The sequence below is a fragment of the Phyllobates terribilis genome, unplaced genomic scaffold, assembly GCF_046119375.1.
Source record: "Phyllobates terribilis strain yellow unplaced genomic scaffold, ASM4611937v1 Scaffold_2__4_contigs__length_985480577, whole genome shotgun sequence".
Taxonomy (NCBI): Eukaryota; Metazoa; Chordata; class Amphibia; order Anura; family Dendrobatidae; genus Phyllobates; species Phyllobates terribilis.
This window is the reverse complement of record NW_027362762.1, coordinates 639746726-639772858: the sequence shown is the minus strand read 5'-3', so window position 1 is coordinate 639772858 and position 26133 is coordinate 639746726. Positions and strand designations below refer to the sequence as shown.

At 40.1% G+C, this 26133-nt stretch overlaps 1 protein-coding gene across 2 annotated transcripts in view; it reads right to left on the bottom strand.

Moving 5' to 3' along the window:
• Positions 1-3197: 3197 nt before the first annotated feature.
• LOC141222122 (mitogen-activated protein kinase 14) overlaps positions 3198-26133 on the bottom strand; it is a 75264-nt gene continuing 52328 nt past the window's right edge. For both annotated transcript variants that reach the window (XM_073666621.1, XM_073666623.1), the window contains exons 10-12: positions 15767-15845; positions 15480-15653; positions 3198-9073 (exon numbers count right to left, since the gene is read on the bottom strand). In XM_073666621.1, the coding sequence (XP_073522722.1) occupies positions 9006-9073; positions 15480-15653; positions 15767-15845 (321 nt within the window). In that variant the 3' untranslated portion in view covers positions 3198-9005. The remainder of the gene's footprint in view (positions 9074-15479; positions 15654-15766; positions 15846-26133) is intronic.

The window sequence follows — 26133 nt, the reverse complement described above, 5'->3', positions numbered from 1 at the left end:
TTATTCATAACTCCTCACAGCAACTTGGCAAATAGACAAACAGCATCTTCAGGAAGAAAACGGGGTCTCCACAGCCAACGCAACAGCTCCTCCGAATACAAGTCCCAAGTGAACAAATAGTGTAGATTATTTTAAAAATATATAATTATTCTTCTTTATTCAATCTTCATAAAAAAAAAAAAAATCAACACAGTGGTACATTTTAACATGCAGTATGAACACAAAGTACCTTATAAAATGATTAGCTACTCCCTAATAACATGAATATACAAAATGAGAAATCATGACAGAAAAGATACATTACTATTCTGAAGAACATTAATATACATTAGAACAGTGCGGCAACTCATGCCATTGGGAGATCTAGTACCAAGTTTGAGTATTCATAGTGTTTCCTTATATAATAAAATCAAATCTCCAGTTTCCACCCTACTTGGATTTGTATAAAAAAAACTAAAAACAGGAAAATTCTAAACTGCCATTGTGCAGTGTTTCACCACACTTGAGGGGTTAACACTTTTTTTTCCTCTTTTACTATGTCAGCTATGTGTTCAGCTATCCAGGATTTCAAAATCCTCATTGTGTACCCAATATACACTAATGTGCAACAGTGTTAGGTAGAGCTGGAAAAAAAAAAAGGTTGCAAATTATTCTTGCTTTCAAAAACAGAAGTTTATTTTTTTATCAATTACAAAAATAGAAAGTATGTGAATGAACAAAAGAAAAATCTATTCAATATATTTGATGAGACTACTTTTTGCCTTTAAAACCGCATCAATTCTTGTAGGTACAGTATAATTGCATGTAGTTTCTTGAAGGAACTTGGTAGGGAGGTGGTTTCAAAAAATCTTGGAAAACTAACCACAGATCTTACGTGGATATAGGATTGTGTAGATCCTTCTGTCGCCTCATGTAATCCTAGACAGATTCAATAAGATCAGAACTCTAAAGAGGCCATATCATCACTTCTAGGACTGCTTGTTCTTCTTACATTGAAAATGGTTCCTAATGACAATGATTACATGTTGAAAGTCATTGTCCTGCTGTGGAATACATTTGGAGCCAGATTCCTCCCTAATGATATTACATGATGGAGAAGTTTCTGAGTGAATTTCTCAGCATTAAAGACATCAAGAAAAGGGCAACATTGAGGACGGTAAATGCAGTGGTTGGCCAAGGAAACAGTGCAGATGAAAGACAAATCGAGCTTACTTCATTTATAAATCGGAAACCGTCCAGTATTGCAATCAGCTAATAACTGACAACAAAAACTCGGACCCAGCTACACACATTTACTATTCAGAGAAGTCTGTCCAGAAGCGGTCTTTAACAAAAGAATTAGTGAAATTGAAATAAGACCAAGTGACTCAACTATGCACAAAAAAAAACATTTAAAATATTTGTCTGAAACAGAAGGCAGTTCATTGCTAAAGTTCCAGAAAGCAGTAAAAGAGTGATTGTCAGCAAGCATCGTGGAAATTCCTTGCAAGTTTGGGGCCGAATTTCAGCTAACGGAATTGTGGCTTTAGCCAAGATTAATGAAGTCCTGAAAGTAGAGAAACAGGCAGATAACTATCCATCATGCAACACCATCAGCCAGGCATCTGACTTCAAATTTAATCCGTAGCAGGACAACGACCCCAAACATAGTTCCTAATTACATTGGCTGTATCTTCAATATAAAGTAAAAGGAGTCTTGGAAGGGATGATATGGCCCCTACAGAGCCCTGATCTCAAAAATCAAGTCTTTATAGGATTACATTGAAAGACAGAAGGCTTTGTGCAAGCCTACATCCACAGAAGATCGGTAGTTGGTTCTCACAGATGTTTGAAACAACCTCTGACTATTTCCTTAGAAAACTTGATTATTATGTGCTGTACGTCACAAGATGATAGTCGACTGCATTGAATGCCAAATCATGTGAAATTCATGAATATAATGTAAAGAAGCACTCCTCCTTCCATCAATATTTTTATCCTCTTAATATATTGCAATCATATTATATAGCATTGTGTACTTACAATTGCTTATTTTGCCTTTCTACCCAGTAAATTATTCTTTTTCATTAGGTCTATCATATCACATGATTAAAAACTAGCTGAATAGTTAGATGTAAATACAGGAGATAAATTTTCCCTGTATGAAGCCACTGCAAAAGTCCCTGGCAGGGGGGTGGGGAGCAGCTGAGTCATGAGGTGAAAAGGGGAATGATAAATCAGGGACAAGAGACTTCCTGTTTCTACATAGAGCAGAGAATAGAGAAGAATTAGCTGGGTAGAAAGGCATGATGAGCATTTGTAAGTACACAGTGCTATATGATGATTGTAATATGTTGAGTATAAAAACTTTGATGAGAGGAGTGCTTCTTCAACATCATAGGAAAGGAATGTCAAATCATATGTCCAGAGGAATCCCCCACCCCCCACAAAAAAAGTTTTTAAAAATATAATTAAAAAAGAAAAAAATTAAACCAACCACCTTTTACCCTAATAAAAGAAAAAAAACATATGCGGTATCGCTGCATCTATCAAAGTCCGATATATTAAAACATAAAATTAACGAGGTAAACAGAAAAATAATGAAATTTGGGCTTTTCAGTTGCCCCAACCCCCCCAAAACAAGGAACTAAGTGATCAAAACATTTTATGTACCCCAAAATTGTATGTATTTAAAAGAAAAAAAAAGCTCAGCAAGCAAAAAACAAGCTGTCACATAGGTCTATTCACGCAAAAATTATAACAGGTCCTGGAAAACGGCAATACAAGGAATTTTTATTTTAAAACTAATTTCAATTTTTTTTTTTCACTGCTTAAGAATAAACAAAAACTTAAAAAAAAAAAAAACTCTGAAAGTTTAGTATAGTCTTAATTGTACAGATGTGGGGAATCATATTGCCAGGTCATTTTTACTGTACAACGAACGCCATAAACACAAAACCCAAAAAACTATTGTGGAATCTTTTCTTTTTTTGTAATTATCTTCCCGTTTTCCAGTATATTAAATGGTAAAATGAATTGTCTCATTCAAAACTTCAGCAGCACTGGTGCTTGAGCAGCACAATTTTATTAAGTACTGTTTTCCTCTTTTCTTCCTTAAAATTTTCAGCTCTAAATATTCCACCAGGGCAACATAACCTGATCTGCTTGACAGATTAGCTCACAAAATTCCAATGGAATGTCTGTTTTATATGTATAGGTATAAAAAAAAAATGTAAAAAAAAAAAATAATGAATCGTATCAGTTTTTTTTATACTTCTCCCCATAGAGAGTTAATGCATTTTAAAGTATTAAATGATACTCCATAAACTACCTGCAGTGTGGACATCACTTCAACAATGCATCAGCCAAATCAGTGAGCTCAGTCGATCTCCGTGGCTCGTGCCATTGACATCGGCGGAGCCACTGAACTCACTAATTGACTGCAGCGCTGTCAATATATCAGCTCTGTACATGTGTAGGGCAAATAAGCAGAGTTTATTTTTTTTTTTTTTAAAACAAACTTTCTGGAAAAGGGTTTTTCAACAATAAGAAAACCCCTTTAAGTCATATGTACCCTAAAATGATGTGACCAGAGCTCCAAACAAACAAGCTCATACAGCTATAGCCAAAAAAAATAATAAAACTATGGCTCCTGGAATTGGACAATGAAAAAATATGGCTTGTTCAATAAGGTCAGATAAGTCCCGGTCCTTAAATGGAATCTGTAGGCAAGTTTTTGCTATATAACCTGAGAGCAGTATGATGTAGCGACAGAGACTCCATTTCCACTGATATATCACCTTCTAGGCTGCTTGCAGTTTAAATAAAATCAGTGTTTTATCAGCAGGAGATTATCACTAGATGACTGGTTGTCTGCTGACGTGTAATCCCCCTGCTCTGTGTAACCCTGCCCCCACCACTGATGGGCAGCTTTCTGCCTGTGTTTTTCTGAAAACCTCCATTCTTTATTACTGAAGGGTAACCTTTTGGACCAATTTCCTAGTCTCCTTAATGTTCTGTATAGTGAAAATTACAATGTTTTCTAATTACATTGATGGTCATAGAATATGACAATGTAAGGGGCAGTTGTAATTTTAGAGCTAAAATCTATTTGACCTTGGAAGTTCCCAAATTTTGCAACTCTGATGTTTGCTGCACTGCTATACCATTCTGGAGTCACTGTTTCTGGGGTTTATATTGTGAGTATTAATGAACACAGGACAAACAGAAAAGTACACATTTTAAAAATAATATTTATTTGACCAGTGCTTATTTATGGCAAATCCATCACAGAGGAGACCAAGAAAATAGCAAAATGTAAGTTCATTTCTGTACAGCTCATGTCACTAAGTGCAGCAGTTCTATTTATTGTAAACAGCTCTATCCCAGTTTTTGGGGAAAGAGAGACAAACAATATTGTTGAACCTCAAAAAAAAGTGAGTAAAAAGCAAAAGTTCAGAAGAAGAAATACGTATTTGTTTATACTGGTAAAAGAACAGTACCATAAGATTTAATACTTCAAAAAATTAACCCAAAATGCAAGAGGTTCCCCTATGAAGTATGATATTTGGTAGAATACTGCCATAACTGCTGGAAAACAAGTTACCTTTTTCTAGTAAAATGTTACAGGGATAAAACATTCCTGCATCCAGGCAGGAATAAAGTCATAAATCCAATTTTTCCAATCCTATATCTTCATTGTATTTTTGGGATGCATTAAGCATCTTAGAATTGAGCGCTCTGTGATCCTCTCTATGCCCAGTAGATGAACAAAAATTCAATGAGAGTGATTATCAAGGGATGTAGCCTCTCAATGTCTTAACTGCAATCACAGTAAAATCTACAACTACAAGTCTGTTTCAAAGAACTGTAACATGTTTGCATGTGGTCATCGCCATCAGACAGGTATTCCCACCAGTGTCTTATATGCCGCAGTGTTCATTACAGAACGAGATCCCCTGACACTGCTGGTTCTCCAGAACTACACTCGCATTCATTAATGTCACCTAAGTTCTGTTTGGTAGATCTGTGATGTTCCAGTGTTACAATAATAATATGCATGCTAAAATGTAGCTGTACCATTTGTGAAACAACCCTAAACTTTTTTTTTTTTATTGAGGGAGATCATGTTAAAGAAGCATTTTTTAAAAGCTGCGTAAATATGTAGTGTAAGTGTGCTATATACTCACCGATTGCAGTCTTCCCCGGTTTCCAGCGCCATTTCAGTTTTCTTTTAGGTCACGTGACCGCTCCTCTGACTCTCCGGCTCACACTAGGCTCTGTGTGTGTGCTGGAAGTCGGTTTAACAATGTAAGGCTATGTGCATACGGTGCGTTTTTGCCCCCAAAAACGCATTGCAAACCTTATCCTACCATTTTCTAATTTCTTTGGAAGATCTGTGCATATGATCAGGAATTTTCCTGACAAGATTTCATGTGGGGAAAAAGAAGCAGCATGTCCATTTTTTGTGCAGATTTGCCTGCGTTTTTCCTATACAATGCATTGGAAACGCATGTAAATTTACATGCACAAAAAATGCATGTCAATGCAAAAATAACCGCATCAAAAACACAAGGAATTTCCAGTGTTTTTGAAGCCAAGAGGTACAGAACCAGGCAGAAACACTGCAGAAATTTCTGCAAGCAATTCCTGATCATGCACATGTAATCTTAGTCTACGAAGCCTCGTTCTCAGAAAGAGGCTCCATAGACTTGCATTGTAAAAGAGACTTCTACCTCATACATAAGGCTATGTGCCCTCGATGCAGAAATGCTCCGGATTTTCCCTGAGCGTTTCTGCATCTCCCTGGCAGAAAAAATGCATGCGAATTGTACATGCGGATTGTACATGCGAATTGTACATGCGGATTGTACATGCGTTTTTCCTGCCAGGGACATGTGGATGTGAAGCGTTCTTCACTTGCATTTCCACATGCGGGTTATCAAGCGCTTTCCAAGCGATTTTAGCATCACTTGGAAAGTGCTTGACAACTTGGTCACACTATATAAATCCATGCAGCCGGCAAGGATTTATATAGTGTGACCCGAGAGAGTGGTTAAAAATAAAAAATAAATCTATACTTACCCTCCGATGGCCCCCGGTGTCTTGCTTCACCGTCTTGGCTGCCGGCAGTTCGCGTTACACTGAAAGACCTGCCGACGTCAGCGTCGAGTGACCCGTCACATGACTATGACCGTCAGCGCAGGTCCTTCAGTCCATCGTGAACTGCCAGCATGAGAGGAGGAGCGCATCAGGGGCTGCCAGAAGGCAAGTATATATTTATTTTTTATTTTATTTATTTATTTTTTTTTTTAAACAGTTTTTTTATGGTACCCGGGTCCAGAGGAGTCTCCCCTCTCCTCTAGACCTGGGTACCATCCGCACATTGAACGCATGGAATGCACATCTACATATACAGTGATGAGTAATCCATGCGTTCTAATGCAAGTCAATGGCGACGAAAACGCAGCACTTCCGCAAAATAATTGGTAGTGCTGCGTTTTTTTCCGCAATGATAATCCGCAGCGGAAATTTCCACAACATGTGCACAGCACATGCGGATCATCATTGGGGAACATGGCAGGCCTTCTACAATGCGTTTAAGCGTTTCTGCAGCGTTTTTGCCGCTGCAGAAACTCTTAAAAAACGCATCGTGGGCGCACAGCCTAAAGCTCAATGCGATCCTGAGAGTCAGTAGAGAACTGGAGTGGCGTTGGACACTAGAGAAAATGGCGATCAGAGAGTATTGTACACACTTCCACTACACTTTTTACACAAGTTTAGCCAATGGAAATAAGTTACTGGAGTGCTTCTTTATCAGCAGCACACTACTAGGCCTTTAACCCCTTAAGGACAGGGTGATTTTTAATTTTTGCGCTTTCGTTTTTTCTTCCCCTTATTCCAAGAGCTATAACTTTTTATATTTCCATCGACCTAACGGTGTGAGGGCTTATTTTTGTCTGGGATAAGTTGTACTTTTGAATTATACCATCCATTTTACCATGTCATGTACTGGATAGCAGGAAAAAAATTCCAAATGTGGCGAAATGGCCAAAAAAAAAAAAAGTGCCATTTACCAATTGTTTGACCATACAAGTGACCTGGCAATAACATTTCCCAGGTCAGTGTGATTACAGTGATACCAAACGTATAGTTTTAGTTTTAAGTGGTGAAAAAAAAAATCTAGATATTTGTAAAGAAAAAATATTTCGCTTGTTACACCATTTTCCAAGAGCTGTAACATTTTCAATTTTTGGGATATGGAGCTTGTTTTTTTTGGGCACAGAGCCAATATTTTTATTGATATTATTTTACTGTGGCTACAATGTTTTGATCAACTGTTATTAAGTTTGATTTTTTAAAAGGAGGGCTGGGGGGTGATTTGAACTTTTATATATTTTTTTTTATTTCTCAAAACATTTTTTTTTCACATTTGTTGGTCCCCTTAGGGAACCTGAGATCATCTGATTGCTTATACTATACACAGGAGTGCTACAGTACTGCTGTGTATAACGAAAATCACAATCTCCTATGAATGGCCCAGCCACGGGATGGCTTTCACAGGAGTACCGTGATGACAGGCACAGGAGTCTTCTGCAGAATACTGTGTCATCGCCCTGCGGTCCTGTTGTGGGAGCGCTGAAGAGCAGTTAGAACCGTGCCCCCCCCGATGAGCTGTCAAAGCAGCATTCAACAAGTTACCTCCTCCTCTCCACCCCCAACTGATAGAGGCAGATGATGGCTGAATAATTCTGCCATCAACTGCATGGGGAAGATGTGAGTGAGCCCACATCAGATCGAGGGAGATGACATATATGACAGACATAGTACATCATATGCCGCTAAGGAGTTAAAATACCGGTTTGCTTTGGTTTGTGATGAAGGCCGAGCTGTTCTAAAAACTTGTGTAAAAGCTAGCAGGACCTTAGAGATTTTAAATATTTTTGCAAAATAGTGCACAAGATTCCAGACCGACTGCTTTCCCATCAGGTAAAATGTTGAAAAAAAACACCAACCCACTAACAATAACAAAGTATATTTTCTGACTTGCCAGCAGAGAAATACCTTTTTAAAGTAATTAAGAGTTTCTGAACATTCTATGAATAGTACAATTAAGTGCATGTAAATAGACCTGCCAGGGTTCTGCAGTCTAGTTACAAAATCATACTTTATATTGGAATAAATTGCATTTTGGAACATATTGCAGCAGTCATTGATTATTTTATACTTAGCTAGAGCTAAGCTGTGCAATAAGATAATAAATAGGGCACTGACTCATGGAGACGCAGCCGGACCACTTTGTTGGCCCTTTAACAGTAATTTTGGCATTCATTTACAATGTGGACAACCACAATGACTACATTAAAAAACGCTAGGTCAAAAATGGATTTGTACAGAAAGGGTTAAAGCAGAATTTAGGCTTCCAGATAAGCAGCTAATATAGTATTGTTTACCATTGCTGGATACCTTGAGATCCCTCTTCTGCAAAGAAACCAATTTGTAGTTGATTAGGGATAACAATATATAAATGTGTATTTAAGATAGATATATATATATATATATATATATATATATATATATATATATATATAATTTCACATAGTAAAATAATTATGCGAGGTGAAAAATATCCACACTACCATCCATTAAAATCAGCAATCCTTCACAAACACAAGTAATCCCATATAAGGCCCATTTCCTTTTTTCTTCCAGCACATAAACCACAAATGATAAGACATAAAGGAAGTCCCAACACTTTATAAGTGTACCTTCTGCATGGTGGTACAGACCTTCCTGCAGAGGCTGGCGTACTATACTTGTGTAAGTGAGAGGTAACTGGGGGCTCATGCAGCAGTAGTTAGAATCTATTTAACTAACTCTCCCCAGTAAAGAGAAATAGGAATAGAGATGTATATATGCAAATCACTCCGATCCACAATCTGATAGGCACTTTGTATAATAGATGGGAGCTTAAAAAGGCATCCATCATCATCTTCACAGCGGCAAACACCTTGGGAACAGTTTTTTCAAGATTCCATTTCATCAGAGTCTAGTGGAGGCGGTACAAAGCAAAGTACTTCTTCGTAGGTTAAACCTGTGTATGGAAACATAAGACGACACTAAGTAATCAAGAATCATTAATAGCCACTCAAGTTTATGATTCACAAATCTTTTGGAAAATTGTAATATGCAAAAACTAGCACTGAACTTGAAGGGATTTTCCAGAACTAAGATAGTGATGATTGATCTGGTGGTGGAACCAGTGGTATGGCCTCTTCTCCAAAGTGTCCCAAAACACAACAAAGCCATGTTGCATACCGCTAATGCAACTGTAAGAATCCTGTTGGCCTAAACATACTACCATGGCTGCAGAATCTCTGGAAAGTCTCCGATCAAGCACATTTGGGACGTCATTGGTTGGCAATTGTTAAGAGAGCTGCCAGTAGTTGACCTTGACCACTGAGTGCTCAAGTGCATTCAGCATAGCAGAACATTCCTCAGACAACCATTATTAACTTAACTGATAACATGTAAAGGCACGCAAGTGCTTATATTTCTGTGTATGGCATGCTATAGAGATATTTTAAAAGTGTAGTTTCTATATTTGCATATCATTAACAAGTCTATCGCATGATCAATTGCACATACAGTACAGACCAAAAGTTTGGACACACCTTCTCATTTAAAGATTTTTCTGTATTTTCATGACTATGAAAATTGTACATTCACACTGAAGGCATCAAAACTATGAATTAACACATGTGGAATTATATACTTAACAAAAAAGTGTGAAAGAACTGAAAATATATCATATATTCTAGGTTCTTCAAAGTAGCCACCTTTTGCTTTGATGACTGCTTTGCACACTCTTGGCATTCTCTTGATGAGCTTCAAGAGGTAGTCACCGGAAATGGTCTTCCCACAATCTTGAAGGAATTCCCAGAGATGCTTAGCACTTGTTGGCCCCTTTGCCTTCACTCTGCGGTCCAGCTCACCACAAACCATCTCGATTGGGTTCAGGTCTGGTGACTGTGGAGGCCAGGTCATCTGGCGTAGCACCCCATCACTCTTCTTCTTGGTCAAATAGCCCTTACACAGCCTGGAGGTGTGTTTGGGGTCATTGTCCTGTTGAAAAATAAATGATGGTCCAACTAAACGCAAACCGGGTGGAATAGCATGCCGCTGCAAGATGCTGTGGTAGCCATTCTGGTTCAGTATGCCTTCAATTTTGAATAAATCCCCAACAGTGTCACAGCAAAAGCACCTCCACACCATCACACCACCTCCTGCATGCTTCACGGTGGGAACCAGGCATGTAGAGTCCATCCGTTCACCTTTTCTGCGTCGCACAAAGACACGGTGGTTGGAACCAAAGATCTCAAATTTGGACTCATTAGACCAAAGCACAGATTTCCACTGGTCTAATGTCCATTCCTTGTGTTCTTTAGCCCAAACAAGTCTTCTGCTTGTTGCCTGTCCTTAGCAGTGGTTTCCTAGCAGCTATTTTACCATGAAGGCCTGCTGCACAGAGTCTCCTCTTAACAGTTGTTGTAGAGATGTGTCTGCTGCTAGAACTCTGTGTGGCATTGACCTGGTCTCTAATCTGAGCTGCTGTTAACCTGTGATTACTGAGGCTGGTGACTTGGATAAACTTATCCTCAGAAGCAGAGGTGACTCTTGTTCTTCCTTTCCTGGGGTGGTCCTCATGTGAGCCAATTTCTTTGTAGCGCTTAATGGTTTTTGCAACTGCACTTGGGGACACTTTCAAAGTTTGCCCAATTTTTCGGGCTGACTGACATTAATTTCTTAAAGTAATGATGGCCACTCGTTTTTCTTTACTTAGAATTTGTATGATGGCAAGAAAAAACCAGCTAACAGTCTATTCAGTAGAACTATCAGCTGTGTATCCACCTGACTTCTGCACAACACAACTGATGGTCCCAAACCCATTTATAAGGCAAGAAATCCCACTTATTAAACCCAACAGGGCACACCTGTGAAGTGAAAACCATTTCCGGTGACTACCTCTTGAAGCTCATCAAGAGAATGCCAAGAGTGTGCAAAGCAGTCATCAAAGCAAAAGATGGCTACTTTGAAGAACCTAGAATTTAAGACATATTTTCAGTTGTTGCACACTTTTTTGTTAAGTATATAATTCCACGTGTTAATTCATAGTTTTGATGCCTTCAGTGTGAATGTACAATTTTCATAGTCAGGAAAATACAGAAAAATCTTTAAATGAGAAGGTGTGTCCAAACTTTTGGTCTGTACTGTATGTTGTATTGCCATGTCCTTAAAAGTACAGGCTATTGAAAAATAAAATTAACTTGATCATTAAATGCTGTAAAGACGAAAAAAGGAATCCAATTGCCAGGGCAAGAACTGTTTTTTATTGGTTGCCAAAACATTGCAAAAATTGCAATAGGAAGAGATCAAAATTATGCATCTACCCAAAATGATATCAATAAAAACATCACCACATAAGAATAAAATCCACCACATATTTAATGACTGTAAATTATAATTTACTGGCAATTGGATTTTCCAGACCCACGACAGCACCATGGAAAGAGGGTCTGCCTCAAAGGACAGGAAACCTACAGCTTTATAAGACGCTTTAGTGATTTACAGAGCATGTGAGGTACTCCATTTAGCTTGACATAAATATATACATGTCTAGCAATAATATTTTATATATTTTTATATTATGTCTATACATATCTATTTCCCACCCCCCTTTTTTTTGCGACACCCTGTGAGTCAAATGTGCAACACACCACCACAGAACAAAAAGGAAGAGTAAGAAGGGAGGGAAAATAAAGGGTGCTGTTGTGGGTCTGGATAGGATACCATGGGGTCTGAATGCTAGACAGGATCTAATACTACAGTATAATGGTGTCATTCTATTCATGTTTGCTATTTATGACTACTATATATGGATGGTTTCTCTGCTAATATACATCAGGTGTATTTTGTACACTTAATATATGCTCCGTTTTCATTTGTCTGTTTTACCACGTGACATTTCTGTATTTCCTTTAAAATAAACCCTTGTTTTAGCACTAGCAGGTAACCATGAGTAAGACAGCATTTTTTCTAATAAAATGGATTTTTAACTGAACTTCATGTTTTGTTTTCTGGAGGAAGGGTACCAAAATCTAGTTTTAATCCTTTGCCTAAGGTGTCCAAGACCCAACGACTTAAAGATAGCTTCTCCTAGGCAGGAAGAAATACTTTTAGTTTTCCACCTACCTGGGTTCTGGCATCATTGAATCCCTGATCTCTCGGGGAGCCTTGAAAAACCAAACCCTAGGGAGTTCTTTCCTTTGTTCCTGGAACCTTTCCATTTAGAGTCCTTTTGTCTCGGGGAAATTACTTGTCTGTTCTTTTTCGATGATCAATAGGGTTTTTTGAACTACAAAATGGTGAGGCGGAACCTCTTTTTTGAGTCTGTAGCCTTGTCCAAGATTTCGTCCAGGGCTCAACCGAAGAGGAACTCACCCTCACATAGGATACCAAAGAGTCTGGCTTTACAATGAAATCCCCTGTTCAGTTCTCAAGCCAAAAAAACATTCTGGCTGAGTTTGAAAATGAGCATGTGAGAGCCATAAGCCTGTGTCTGCAGATGTGTTGCCAGGAAATCTGCTGCCTTTGCGATAGTTGGGAGGCTTGCAAGCAATTTGTCCCTCAGACTCTTGTTCCTGATCTAGGATTATAGTCGATTAAACCACACACTAAGAGATCGTGCTGTTCAAGTGGCAGCTATGTTGGGCTTAAAGGTGGCCGTCCCTGATTCCCAGGCTTTTTTTTCCCTTAGAAACCTTTCCTTAAACAGACCTGCATCAAAGGGGAGTGCATTATTATGGGATACTTTAACCGCAACATCTATTTTAGGGACCTTATCCCAGATCTCTGAGACCTCCAGCTCAAAAATATATTTTGTTTTAATTTCTCTTGGGATAAAAGTTTTTTATATGGCTCTTAGCATTCTTTATTAATCAGAAAGGCTTTGTTTTTGTGGACAGGAAAACATTTATGATTATGAACTTCTAGGTCCCCAAACATTATGTCCTCTGCATGGATTTTGGTCTTTTAGCTCTTATACTCTCATTTTTGCTCTCACTGTTTTCACCAGTTGAGCTGTATCTTCCGTGGGGAAGCAAGGCTGACCCCCGCAATCGTCAAAAGAGGAGGATAATCTGTACCCCTTGTTCTCACCCCCATCTGACGCGGGAACTACCAAAGCTAGCAGTGCTCCTTCTTCCGTAGGCTCTCCTGGCTGGTTGCTGTCATCCATGTTAGAATATTCCTCCAGCTAAGATGGTTTTGCCTTGAGGATTTGAATTTATACTCTTCCCGTCGAAATGACGTCAACTGGACCCCGGAAGTGATCTCTCCACTTTCTGTTCAGGTCTTTCTTCTCTTCCTGTCCCAGCTTCTCATAGAGGGCTGCGGGGAGCACAACGCCATGCCAGGCCGTGAATACTCTCCAGATTTCCATCTGAGATATTCCTTCCACGGGGAAACATTGAGCCACGCCAGGTCATGCTCCCCTCCCCGGAGATGCCGTACTATTTTTCTGCCTCTTGGGGATACGCTGTACCATACCAGGCAGTGGTTCCCCTTACCAAAAGTGACATCCACAGCAATGAGCCCCGCTTCTCAGGGATCTTTTGCTGAGACAAACCGCCGGAGTTAAGCTGCTCTTTGCCTCTACTTTAATTTTGATAAAATCCTAGTTTTCTCTGCTGCAGATCTACCAGTTGTCTGAATGCTAAGCTGTGTATAACCCCGCCACACCACTGATTGGCAGGTTTCTGATCAATGTAAAGTGTACAAAGAAAGCTGTCAATCAATTATGGGGGCAGGGTTAAAAAAAAGAACATGAATAATCTAGACTATCTGGCAGCAGGATTACTAGTCTTCTCAGAATAATCTCTGGCTGATAAAATCATTGTTTTATGAAACTAGTCAGCAGCTTTAAGCTGCCTAAGCATAGCAGTAGTAGATTCTCTTTTCTGGCGCATAGCCAAAAATGCAACCAATTTACTTTAACAGGGTCGTCGAGGTATATCACGTAAGTCTGCAGTCATTCTATGTGAGCACTGTGAGGATTCTCCTGTACCGGTAGCAGTTATGTGACATGCATACTCCAGGCCACATTCCGACTAGTCGTGCAATTCACTTTTATTGAGCAAGAGCTTGCATATCTAGCCGTAATGTGTCCGGGAGTATGCATATTGCATACTTGAGGTCACACGACTGCTCTTCACTGGAGAATCCTCACAAATCAGTAGTCTCAGAGTGACTGCAGACTTTTGTGAAAAATCAGCACTACCCCTTTAAGTCCTGTTAAATTTGCCAATTACACTGCAGCTTTTTATTAACAATTCCTGGACTTCCCACTGACTTAATGCCCCGGACAGGTCAACAGTCCCATAGACTATAATGGATGAGTTCTATCTGTGAAAAACATTGATAATACTCATACATGGAAAATGGACGTCAGAATAAGTCCTTAGAAACTATAATCACCAATCGAGACACGCTGCACAAGATCTTTTGCTCTTGCATTCACTGCTTGTTCATGTATTCCGAATACAGACCAATAACTATTACTCCTTTTTATCTGTGGAGATGCTGTTTTTCTGTTTCTCCGGAGAAACACTGCTATTTTGGGGATTTCTGAATTCCTATAATTATCTGGGAAAATGTCTAACAAATAGAAATGATCAAAGTTATCTTTAATTCAATAAAGAGGTTTTATAAAAGTTTTCAGGATTATAGAAAGCAAAGCATCCATTAGCCTAATCCACCTCATATCAGAAATATAATTTGGCAATGTTCACACATAGGACCTAACTCATCAAGGTGTTTAAGCCAGAAATCTGCAATTAAACACCATGGAATGTTGCAGAACTTTTGCACAACTTGGGAGTCTCCGCCAGCTCTGGCAAAGTGGGCGATGTTGGAGCAGGAAAATTCATCAAAATTTACACCAGTTTAGTGGCGTACATTTACATTACAAATCTACCCCAGCCTGACTGGAATAACCTTTCTGGTGGCGGTGCTGGTTAATGAATTCAGTACTTCTTACTTCAGCGGTTCCTTCATTCGTGTGGAAAACTAATGTTAATGAATGTGGCCCATTGTCTTTATGCTGCAACAGCACAACGAAGGGAGCATGTTCATGTCAATGTCTCTTTCACAAATCCTATATCCCAGCACTAATAAGTATGTGCACGCTTTCTTTTTTTTTTTTTTCAGCAAAGTCTCTGCAAACCTGTACATAATATCAGAGACAATGATACGGTATGTGCAGACCTGTACAAGCAATGAGGTTGTGTACATCAGCCTTTAAAGACATCCATGTGAATTTTGCAAAAATTCTGAAGAGTAATCAACAGTTGTCAACTAATAAATATTGAAAATGGATTTTAAATGCATTCCATGATTGGAATCAAATTCATATCATTAAACCCGCTTCTGTAAACTCTTACTTTTCCATTCTTCAATGTCAAGCTCACGACTCTCAAAGCTTTGGTCATAAGGATCAGCTATGGGTTCATCATCTGGGTCGTGGTACTGCGCAAAATAGGAGTGGGCTAAAGCCTCCGTTGCAGTAATCCTCTTGTCCGTGTCCAGAACAAGCATTTTCTCAAGTAGATCTACAGCTGAGTAGAAAGGAAAATGCAGTGAGTGATCTCTAGAAGTCGTAGAGAACGTCAGGTTAATAAACTAGAAATGCAATACCATTCAATCACAGCTTCTAACAGTTCTAACAAACCTTGAGGATTGGCTCCCAAAAAAACATCTTCAAAATTCATCTTTGGCGTGTACGGCAACGAATGGATGTAATTCCTGGCCTGTTACATAGAGAAAAAGACATACAAAACAGTAAAACAGAATTAAATGCATCTGAAGACAGACATGCGTTCACAAAGATTACATTCAGGAAAGCTGTAGGGAAGTCAAAAGCAGAAAATCAAGCAGCTTTTGCTGAAAATTTCTCTGACAGATGATCATGTAAAATATACACTTTTCTGGCACATCTAGGCCTTCTACGAGGACATAATCTTATGTGACTACTTCCTGCCTCTGACTGGCTACAGGAATCCCATGTGGCAACACATCATTGGAGGCCGAGTACACAGAGACCATCAGAAGATCAGAACAGCATTGCCACAACAGAAAGGAGGAAAGTACAGTGGGGTCTCCAGGCCTTAGGTCATCAATATGAAAAGTGGTGGGGGTCCAGTACTCAGCACCACCACTGCTCAACGGATATCAGTGTCAGCAGTGGCTGATCTCAGCACTGCTGTACATCTTCCATTCAATTAAAGTTTAGTATCAGCAGTAGTGATGAGCGAGTATATTCTGTTAACCCTTTCGCCGAGTATGCTCGGCCAAGCACCGAGTATTTACAGCGTGCTCGGGGGTTAAGTTTTTGTCACTCCGTGAACATGATTTGCGACTGTTTGACAGCTTTAATACATGTGAGGAATGTCTGCTTCTTACACATTCCTCACATGTATTAAAGCTGTCAAAAAGTCGCAAATCATGCACACGGGAGTGATTCAAACATATCACGGAGTACGCTATAAATACTCGGTGCTCGGCCCGAGCATACTTGGCGAAAGGGTTAACAAAACATACTGGCTCATCACTAATCAGCAGCAATCACTATGCAATATTTAAAGCTGCTATGTTCCCTATGTTGCGGATAATGCAGGCGCTGATTTCAGCTGCTTGATGGGGGTGCAGGGTGTTATAACTCCTCCAATAAGTCTTAAACAAGTCCTTTAAAGTCTGTTATTTTTAACTTTGTTCAACAAAACTTAGCTATTGCTCATTTTGCTGTGCTGCCGTCCTGAAACGTGACTTTCCCAATGAACTGAATAGGGAAAATCTGCAACAAAGCCGAGACACAAATTGACAGGAATTAAAAAATTTGCACTGCAGGCTAATTCCAGTGCAGAAAATGTCCATATATGGAGACTGCACGAAACAGACATGTCCACGTGGCTACGAGAGTGCAGCCTACATTTTTTATTAGTCTATTAAGCCAACTAAAGATTGTTGTGCGTCCTCGTGATCACGTGGATTTAACCCAAATGCTGTGCCTGTGTCAATGACCTACAGCAGAGCTCTTAATGTGATATTCCAATTCTCTCCGTTTAGCCCCTTTAGTGACCCCAGCATATAAGTGGTATGACAAAAGGAGGGACACTTTCAGCAGCCCCTAAATGTGGGTGGCACAGGGTTACTGTGGCAGGCAGGGGCCTAACAAAAGCCATAGGTTTATTGCCGAATAAAATACCAGTTTACTATTATTAGGCAATACTTTAGTATATGACTAAATAAAAAAAAAACAACCCTATATAGCTAGGCAAGGATGTTTTTAAACCTCCTGATTTGAGTGAGCAGTAGAAGGAGCAGGGAGCCAGAAGGCTGTCAGACACCTAGACTAGCCATACAGAAGGCAGAGACAGTTTATTACAATCCCTGTCTTCCTGAAAGCTGTACTGTATACACAGCTGAAAAAGATATGCATACAGCCGCTTTCTGCCATCACAACAATCACGTAATTGTGCGCCAATATGCCAGCCCCAGTTACAAAGAAAAGAGACACAAAAAGAAAGAAAAAATAAATAAAAAGATTATATTAGGGATCCTGTGATGTCAAAAAAACGCTATTAACCTGAGCAGCTACCGTATTAAAAGCCCAGCTAATGGGAGGAAATGAACTTTATTCCTCCCAGCAACCTTGGGCTTTCAGTCACTGCTCAGTACACAATGAGCAGCAGCTGTAACCACGCCCCGGCACTGACACCTGGGTAGGCACTGACGAGCCATCAGTCAGCGCCGCTGGAGAGTGGTTACAGACGTTGCTCACTATGTACTGAGCGGTGACAAAGGGAATCTGTCAGCAGTTTTTTGCAATCTCATGTGTGAGCAGCATGATGTAGGCAATGAAACCCTGAATCCAAAGATGTATCACTTTGTTTATTGGGTGCAGCAGTCGTGACACAATCAGCGTTCTTCGTTTTATAATGAAGCAGAGCTGTGAAAGCAGCCTCCACCCACACCCGACTGTGTATACAATGTCCATAGACAGTGAGCTGCTTATAACTGAAGGTGGTGGAGTCGGACAAGCATGCACGTGCTGCTGCAGTCTGAGCAATGATAATCACCAGGTGATAAAACCTCTAGTGTAAGTATACAACAGCACAAAGCCTGACATGTGACACATCATTGAATTCAGTGTTTCAACCCCTGCCTCATGCGGTCTTCAAATTACTTGGCAAAAACCTGGTCACAGATTCCCTTTAAGCCGCGAAGGCTGCACCTCAATGGCTGAAAATCAGAGGCTGCCAGGAAAATAAAGTTAATTTCCTGCTGGCAGCCAGGCTTTCAATGCGACGGCTGCACAGCTTCAGAACACTAAATCTGCAGATTAACCCCATATCTGCAAGTTAATAGAATTTGGGGACATGGCCAGTTCCTTTTTTTAAGACAAAAGAAAACAAAATATAAAGCTACTGCTTGTCCAAATCATAGTTTCTTTCATAATTAAATGAAAAACAAAATTAAAAATTTATTTTAGTGGCGCTTTGTTTAAAAAAAAAAAACAACAACACTTTTGTTCATTACGTGTTCCCCTAATTAAATAATATGAATACAAAACTAGCACAAATAAAGTGTTTATTTGCAGTAAACAATATTTTCTGCACAAAAAGTATTAACTTTAAAGTTTGTGGGTCAGGACAATTATAATAGCAAAATTTATTAAGCTTTATTTATGGATTACTGCTTATAATTCCTCACACCTGTTACTTGCCACAGGTGAGTTTGAACAAGCATCACATGCTTGAAACAAAGTTGAGTATCCAAAATTTTGGAAAGGTGCGAACAATTTTATCCAGCCCATTTTTGGGGTTGTGTAAAATTGTGTCCAATTTGGCTTTTTTTCCCCCTTTTTTTAGCGTTGTTCCAATACACACAAAGGTAATAAACGTGTATAACAAAACATGTGTGATTGCAATAATTTTCTGGGAGAAATACTAATTTTCTGGAACAATTTCAAGGGAGTAAAAACTTTCGGCCAGGACTAAGTATTGAACATGTCACTAATTTTTTATTTAAATATATTTCTATAAGTTGCAATTGACATGAAATTCTCACCAGATGTCAGTAACACTTTTTTTTTTATTTTATTTTACACACATACCTTTTACATTTAAAAATTACGAAAAAGGAAAAATAGGCCGATGCAAAAGTTTGGGCACCCTGCATGGTTAGTACCTAGTACCACCCCCTGTTGCAAGTATCATAGCTTGTAAACACTTTGTAGCCAGAAAAAAAAAATCTCTTAATTTTTGCTGAGGCATCTTCATCCATTCTTCCTCGGAAAATTCTTCCAGTTCTGTGAGATTCCTGGGTCGTCTTGCATGCACTGCTATTTTGAGGCCTAGCCACAGATTTTCAATGATGTTCAGATCCTTAGCTATCTGTAGAAGTCATCCTCTTTTCATCTTCAGCTTTTTTACAGATGCGGTTATGTTTGTATCAAGAATTTGTTGAAATATAACTAAATCCATTCTTCCCTCTACCCGTGAAATGTTTCCCATGCCATTGACTGTAACATAACCCCAAAAGATGATTGATTCACCCCCATGCTTAATGGTGGGAGAGATGTTCTTTTCTTGAAATTATGTGCCCTTTTTTCTCCACACATACCTTTGATAATCGTTTCCAAAATGCATCAGGCTTGTTTAGATGTTATTCTGCATACTTCTGATGTTGAATATTATGGTGAGGACACCGGAGAGGTTTTCTTTTCGTGACTCTTCCATGAAGGCCATATTTGTGGAGGTATCTCTGAACAGTAGAACAACGTACTACAACTCGAGAGTCTGGTAAATCTTTCTGGAGGTCTTTTGCAGTCAAGCAAGGGTCCTGATTTGCCTCTCTAGCAATCCTACAAGCAGTTCCCACTAAAATTTTGCTTGGTCTTTCAGACCTTATCTTGCCCTCCACTGTTCCTTAACTGCCATTTCTTAATTACATTTCGAACTGAGGAAAGGGCAACTTGAAAACGCTTTGCTATCTTCTTGTAGCCTTCTCCTGCTTTATGGGCATCCACCATTTTTATTTACAGAGTGCTTAGAAGAACCCATGGCTGCTGGTTTTTGGCACAAGGTTAGAGGAGGCTGGCTTTTTATAAAGCTGGGAAATGTGGATCACCTGGCCTTACCCAACGATGATAGTGAACAAGCGATAACCCTAACAGGCTAATTAAGGTCTGAAACCGTGGTCAAAAATTACTTGAGAACACAAATCTCCAAGGGGGCCCAAAAGTTTCCATTGGCACATTTTCCTTTTTGTAATTTTTAAAATGTAAAAAATGACTATTATACATACACACATATTACCTAAAATACAAAGGAAATGTCTCATCTAACTTTAGGCCTTTTTTCAACTTTAACGGTTCACAATAACAGTAATTTTGACTAGGGGTACTAAAACCTTTACATGCTACTGTAAGTTATGTGTAATAATGAAAAATTACAAAATGACAGGGAAAAAGTATTGTGAACACGCTTATTGAAATGTAACACTTTGCACAAAAGATTTTGTTGGTCAGGACAGCTTCAAGAAACCTCCTGTATGGAGAAACTAGTCGCATGGTACCAGGGCGCTCCGGCGTGTGAAATCAGTTCGAGGGAGTACGGAGTCCTGCAATGTCCAATGGCCAAAACCTATGCATTTCAGGTAAATCACTGTTCCCCTTTGCCAGGGTATACAGTGATTTCCCCAAAACGTGTAGGTTTTGGCCACTGGATACCGCAGGGCAATGTACTCCATCGAACTGAAGTTACACACGCCACTGAATCACTCAGCCGCGTGGTTACCAGGGACACTCTTGGCCGGTGTGCCCTGGTTCCATCGCTTCCAATCAAACTCTTCAAGTGTCACGCTGCACCGTCTGGACTCTAACATGCGAAGGAACAATGACGATCCACTCCTATCCTCCGGATGATGAGGATTCAACCCTTAATCTTTTTTTTCCCATATTAAACCAAAGTGGAATTTTTATATATATTTTTGGACAACTAAGGCTGCTATTCTCCTGTACCCAGGAACCATTGACCATACATAGTTGATTGGGGACTATCATTAGTATTCTCTAATTAATGCACATTCTTACTGTCCTATTTGTACAAGTGTGAACTGCTGCTATCTCAGTTCAATTGGCAATTGCCTTTTTTGTTTGTATTTGATTTAAAACAAAAAAAAAAAACACTTTTATCCAGTTCGTTATGCCATTATATTTTTTTACCAAGCATTTTCTATTCCTAATTTTTGTAGGTCATAATTCTATGCCCTTCATATACCCTCAGGCTATGTGCCCACAATGCAGAAATGCTCAGGATTTTTTCCTGAGCGTTTCTGCATCTCCCTGGCAGAAAAAAACGCATGCAGATTATACATGCGTTTTTCCTGCCAGGGACATGCGGATGTGAAGCGTTCTTCACATGCATTTCCGCATGCGGGTTGTCAAGCGCTTTCCAAGCAATTTTAGCATCACTTGGAAAGTGCTTGACAACTTGGTCACACTATATAAATCCATGCAAAAGGCATGGATTTATATAGTGTGACCGTAAAGAATGGTTACAAATAAAAAAAAAAAAATGTATACTTACCTTCCGATGGCCCCCGCAGTCTTGCTTTGCTCCTTCCAGGCTGCCGGCAGATCGCGGTACACTGTACTAGGACCAGCCGTCACTTGACTGTGACGTCAGCGCAGGTCCTACAGTCCACCGCGAGTTGCCGGCAAGCACAGAGAAGGAGTTGGAAGGCGAGTATAATATTTATTGTTTTATTTTATTCTTTTTTTTAAAGTTTCTATGGTACCCAGGTCTGGATGAGAGAGTCTTCTCTCCTCCAGACCTGGGTACCATCCGCACATTGAAACGTTTGGATTCCGCTTGTGCACATGTAGTGAAGCGGAATCCAAACGTTCCAATGCAAGTTAATGGTGGCGATTACGCTGCGTGTCCGCAAAATTAATGGACATGCTGCGGATTTTTGAGCGCAGCATAAACGCTGCGGAAAAATCCGCAGCATGGGCATTGACATTGCGGCTTGTCATTGGGGACGGATTACCAAGCATTTCCCAAGAGTTTATGCTGCGGAAATTCCGCAGCATAAACGCTTGGAAAACGCATAGTGGGCACACAGCCTTACTTCTAAGCTGTAATATTTTATCTATTTAATACCATACGGGTTGCCACACAGGAACAATTTCACTATCAGCAGCATTCAGCTACTATTATTCCCAAACCGAGTGCTGGCCGTTTTAAATTCTTCTCACGTACACTCTATCAGTATTTCACAGGCTTGTCTAAATGTTGTTGAGCAAACTTTAAATGTATTTGAACATGCTTTTTGTTCAGCAATGGAGTCTTGCACAGCGAGCCGAGATCTCAATCTGCACATGCGCCGCCTCCGGCGGCCATTTCCCTGAGACCCACAGCCAGGAGATCAATATGCAAAGCGGGAACTCCTGCCTTCCACATTTTCCTGAAGCCTACATAGCTCAGAGATCAATGCCTTCTTCCTTGCGCTGCTGGAACGCCCTCCTCCACCCAGCTCAGGGCCCACAGCATCACCCCACTTCTGTTACTGCTGCCTCCTGTGACCCCGCTCCGCTGCCGCCCCACAGAAAGTTAAATTCAGACTATAAGACGGACCCCCATTTTCACACTTTTTTTTCCCTATTTTTCTCCTCTAAATTTGGGTTGCGCCTTACTGTTCGGTGTGTTTTAAGAGTCCAAAAATACGGTATATCTTATCGATAATATCTAGCATTATGTAGTGCAGAGTATTAATCAGGTTGCCTGCATTTGATGCACAACCTATTAAAAAGGAGTGGTTAGGGACGCCGTTTTTTGACACGTACTACAAAAAGAAACAGGCAGGTAGTTTCTAACAGAGGCAACTACCTGTCTAATGTACCCGGCACCAGAACAGAGCAGTCATTGGCAGCTTCTGCTGGCAGATCAGCTGCTCGTCAGAAGAGCAGCTCTTCTTCTGGGCAGCTACGTCGACAGAGTGTGACGGCCGACGCCATGCCACTTGGGCATTTTTTGCTTTTTTTATGAAATCGCAGACATCCCCTTCAAGTTTTGATTTGTGTCAGAGATGGAGATTTTCAGGTTTCCAGTAGCCAAAGCAACAATTGGCTTCCCATGATCCCCACTGCAGGGAGCAGATTGAGTATCAGAGAGCAATCTCACTATCAAAATTCCTTAAAGGGAATCTGTCACCACTTTGGAGTTATTAGACCACTACTATGGGCATACAGAGTATAGAAAAGTAAATCTATACACACAGTGGGGAAAAAAAAAAGGATTTAGTCAGCTACCAATTGTGCAAGTTCTCCCACTTAAGATGAGAGAGGCCTGTAATTGACATCATAGGTAGACCTCAACTATGAGAGACAAAATGAGAAAACAAATCCTGAAAATCACATTGTCTGATTTGTAAAGAATTTTTTTTTCAAATTTTGGTGGAAAATAAGTATTTGGTCAATTACAAAAGTTAATTTCAATACTTTGTTATCTATCTATCTATCCATCCATACATAGTGTTTTAATCAATTCTGGTTTGTACAGGCTTGGCATCCGGGAGACGCTAAGAAATCCCCGCCTATGTGCTTATTATTTTCCAAAATCCCCGCCTATATGGTTATTTACCATATTCCCCCCCTCCCCTGCACGTCCCCGGGCCCTGTGACGTGCGCGGTGCTCTCTCTTTTGCCAGGCATGAGCAAAAAGCCGCTCACATAGAGCGCGCTTTGCTTCATCCCGACCCCTCTCTGTGCTCTGCGCCGCAGGTTTCTATTGCGCAGGCGCCAGGGAGTCACTGCCAGTTACCGTTGCAATAGAAACCTGCGGCGCAGAGCACAGAGAGGGGTCGGGATGAAGCAAAGCGCGCTCTATGTGAGCAGTGCCCAGCAAAAGAGAGAGCACAATGCACACAACAGGGCCCTGTGATGTGCAGGGGAGGTGGGTGATATGATAAATAAGCATGTAGGTGGGGATGTTGGGGAATAAAACCTGTACAAAACAGAATTAAAACGCTATTCTCTGCAATTAAACCTCTACTATGGGCCATACAGGTAAGTATAGATTTACTTTTCTATACCCTGTATGGCCATAGTAGAGGTCTGATAATTCCAAAGTGGTGACAGATTCCCTTTAAATGTAGCGCTCGCTATTGACCACAGCATTTAAGGAGTTAACTGAGCTAATGAAAATACTGACGGTGCTTAATCCCCTATACTATACAGTGCTGCTCTCCATTATTGGCAGCCCTTCATTTTTTTCATAGACTGGCACATCTCAATTTATTTCTGAAGATAATGTACAAAGTTATATCCAGGGCTGTGGAGGCGGAGCCCATTTTGGTGGAGTCTGAATAAAAATGGACCAACTCAGACTCCTAAAATATATAATAAATTGGGTACAGTAGTGCAATGCAGTTTGTGGGGAATATTTTTTCAGAAGAATTTGGGAAAGTTATGAACTGTCCTATAAATGTCTGTCCTATCCCTGATCTAAGGGTCTAGACTTAGCTGAGATGAATCTGTGCTACAGTGAATTTATCACTTAAACATGAGCCATGTATGAGGGAGTCAGAGTCATGGAAATTGAGGAGTCGGAGGTTTGGCTTACAGACTCCACAGCTCTGGTTATATCCTTAGGATTTAATTAGTGGTCCAAAGTAATACAATAATAAAACATTGAAATGTCAACACTGAAGCTGAAAAAGAAAGAATATACAGAATAGACAGCATGTGCAGCAATAAAGCCACCCCTAATTAATATTTGGTTGTACACCCTTTGGCATTGCTGACAGCCTCCAAACATTTCTTGTAGCCATCTATAAGCTTCTTATACTTCTCAGGTGGTATTTTCTCCCACTTTTCCTGTGCAGTTTGTTCGAGCTCTTGAATGTTTGCAGGGTTGTTTTTCCCAATGGCAGATTTCAGCTCACCCCAAAGATTTTCAATGGGATTGAGGTCAGGACTCATTGCTGGCCATTTTAAATCAGTTCATTTTTTCTTTTTCAACCCTTCCGGTGTACTTTTGGATGTGAGCCTTGGGTCATTGTCTTGCTGGAGGACCCATGATCTTCAACTTACACCAAGTTTTCTTACACTGGGTAAGACATTTCGCTCCAATACCAGTGACACAGCAAGCTTTAGGTTTTTATATTTTTCCCTCTCATTGTTTTTTGTTTAATTATTGTTTATCATTTGCTCTTTTGTACTTACACAAGTGCTCTACACAAAAAAACCTGTTTCACTTGATTCATTTTTTTCAGGAGATATTCCACATTATGTACTTAAACTTCATGGGTGCCAATAACGATGAACAGGACTGTATCTTTGCTAGCAGAGAAAAATGAGCACTGATAGGCAGCGGCTCACAACTGGGACTAGCAAAAGCTGGTCGAGTCATTCTTGGCTGAAGCATCACAGGAATTGAGCATCATCAGGCAGTGAAGTCCCAGGAACACAATGTAGAGGTGAATAATCGCTGACTTTTCATGCGCTAATGAAAGTGGCACATCTATTAGGATGGGAAAAGCTAGTGCAGTGATGAGAAGTGGTTAAAGAGAACGAGGTAGAATGCATCAGACACTGACCATGATTTCAGCCATGTATCTGACTTTTTTAAACAGTGCAGCGTTGCAGCTACCGGGACCCAGCCGCACAGATGAGTAGTCAAAAGGGCAGGTCCTCTCGGTCTACTGCCAATGACTGATAGGTCTCCCCCTGTAAACATGTGCAGGGAAAGATCAGTCACTCAAGGGGAGCAGGTAGTGAAAAGCTGTCGGGAACGGGACTTCTCAATTAGTCTCCTGTGCGGCTTAGTCCCTGGTGGCTTTTAAACCCTGCACTGTTTCAGAGTTAAACATACCTGGGTGAAATCATACACCAATGTCTGATGCATGATGCCCATTGATCAGGCAGTGTGCATCAACCATCAGGTTCCCTTCAAACAAGCAGTTTTCTTTCTAGAAAATCAGTAACCAAAAGTGGAAGACTACTTTCTTTACTTCTCTATGCCAAGTACCCAA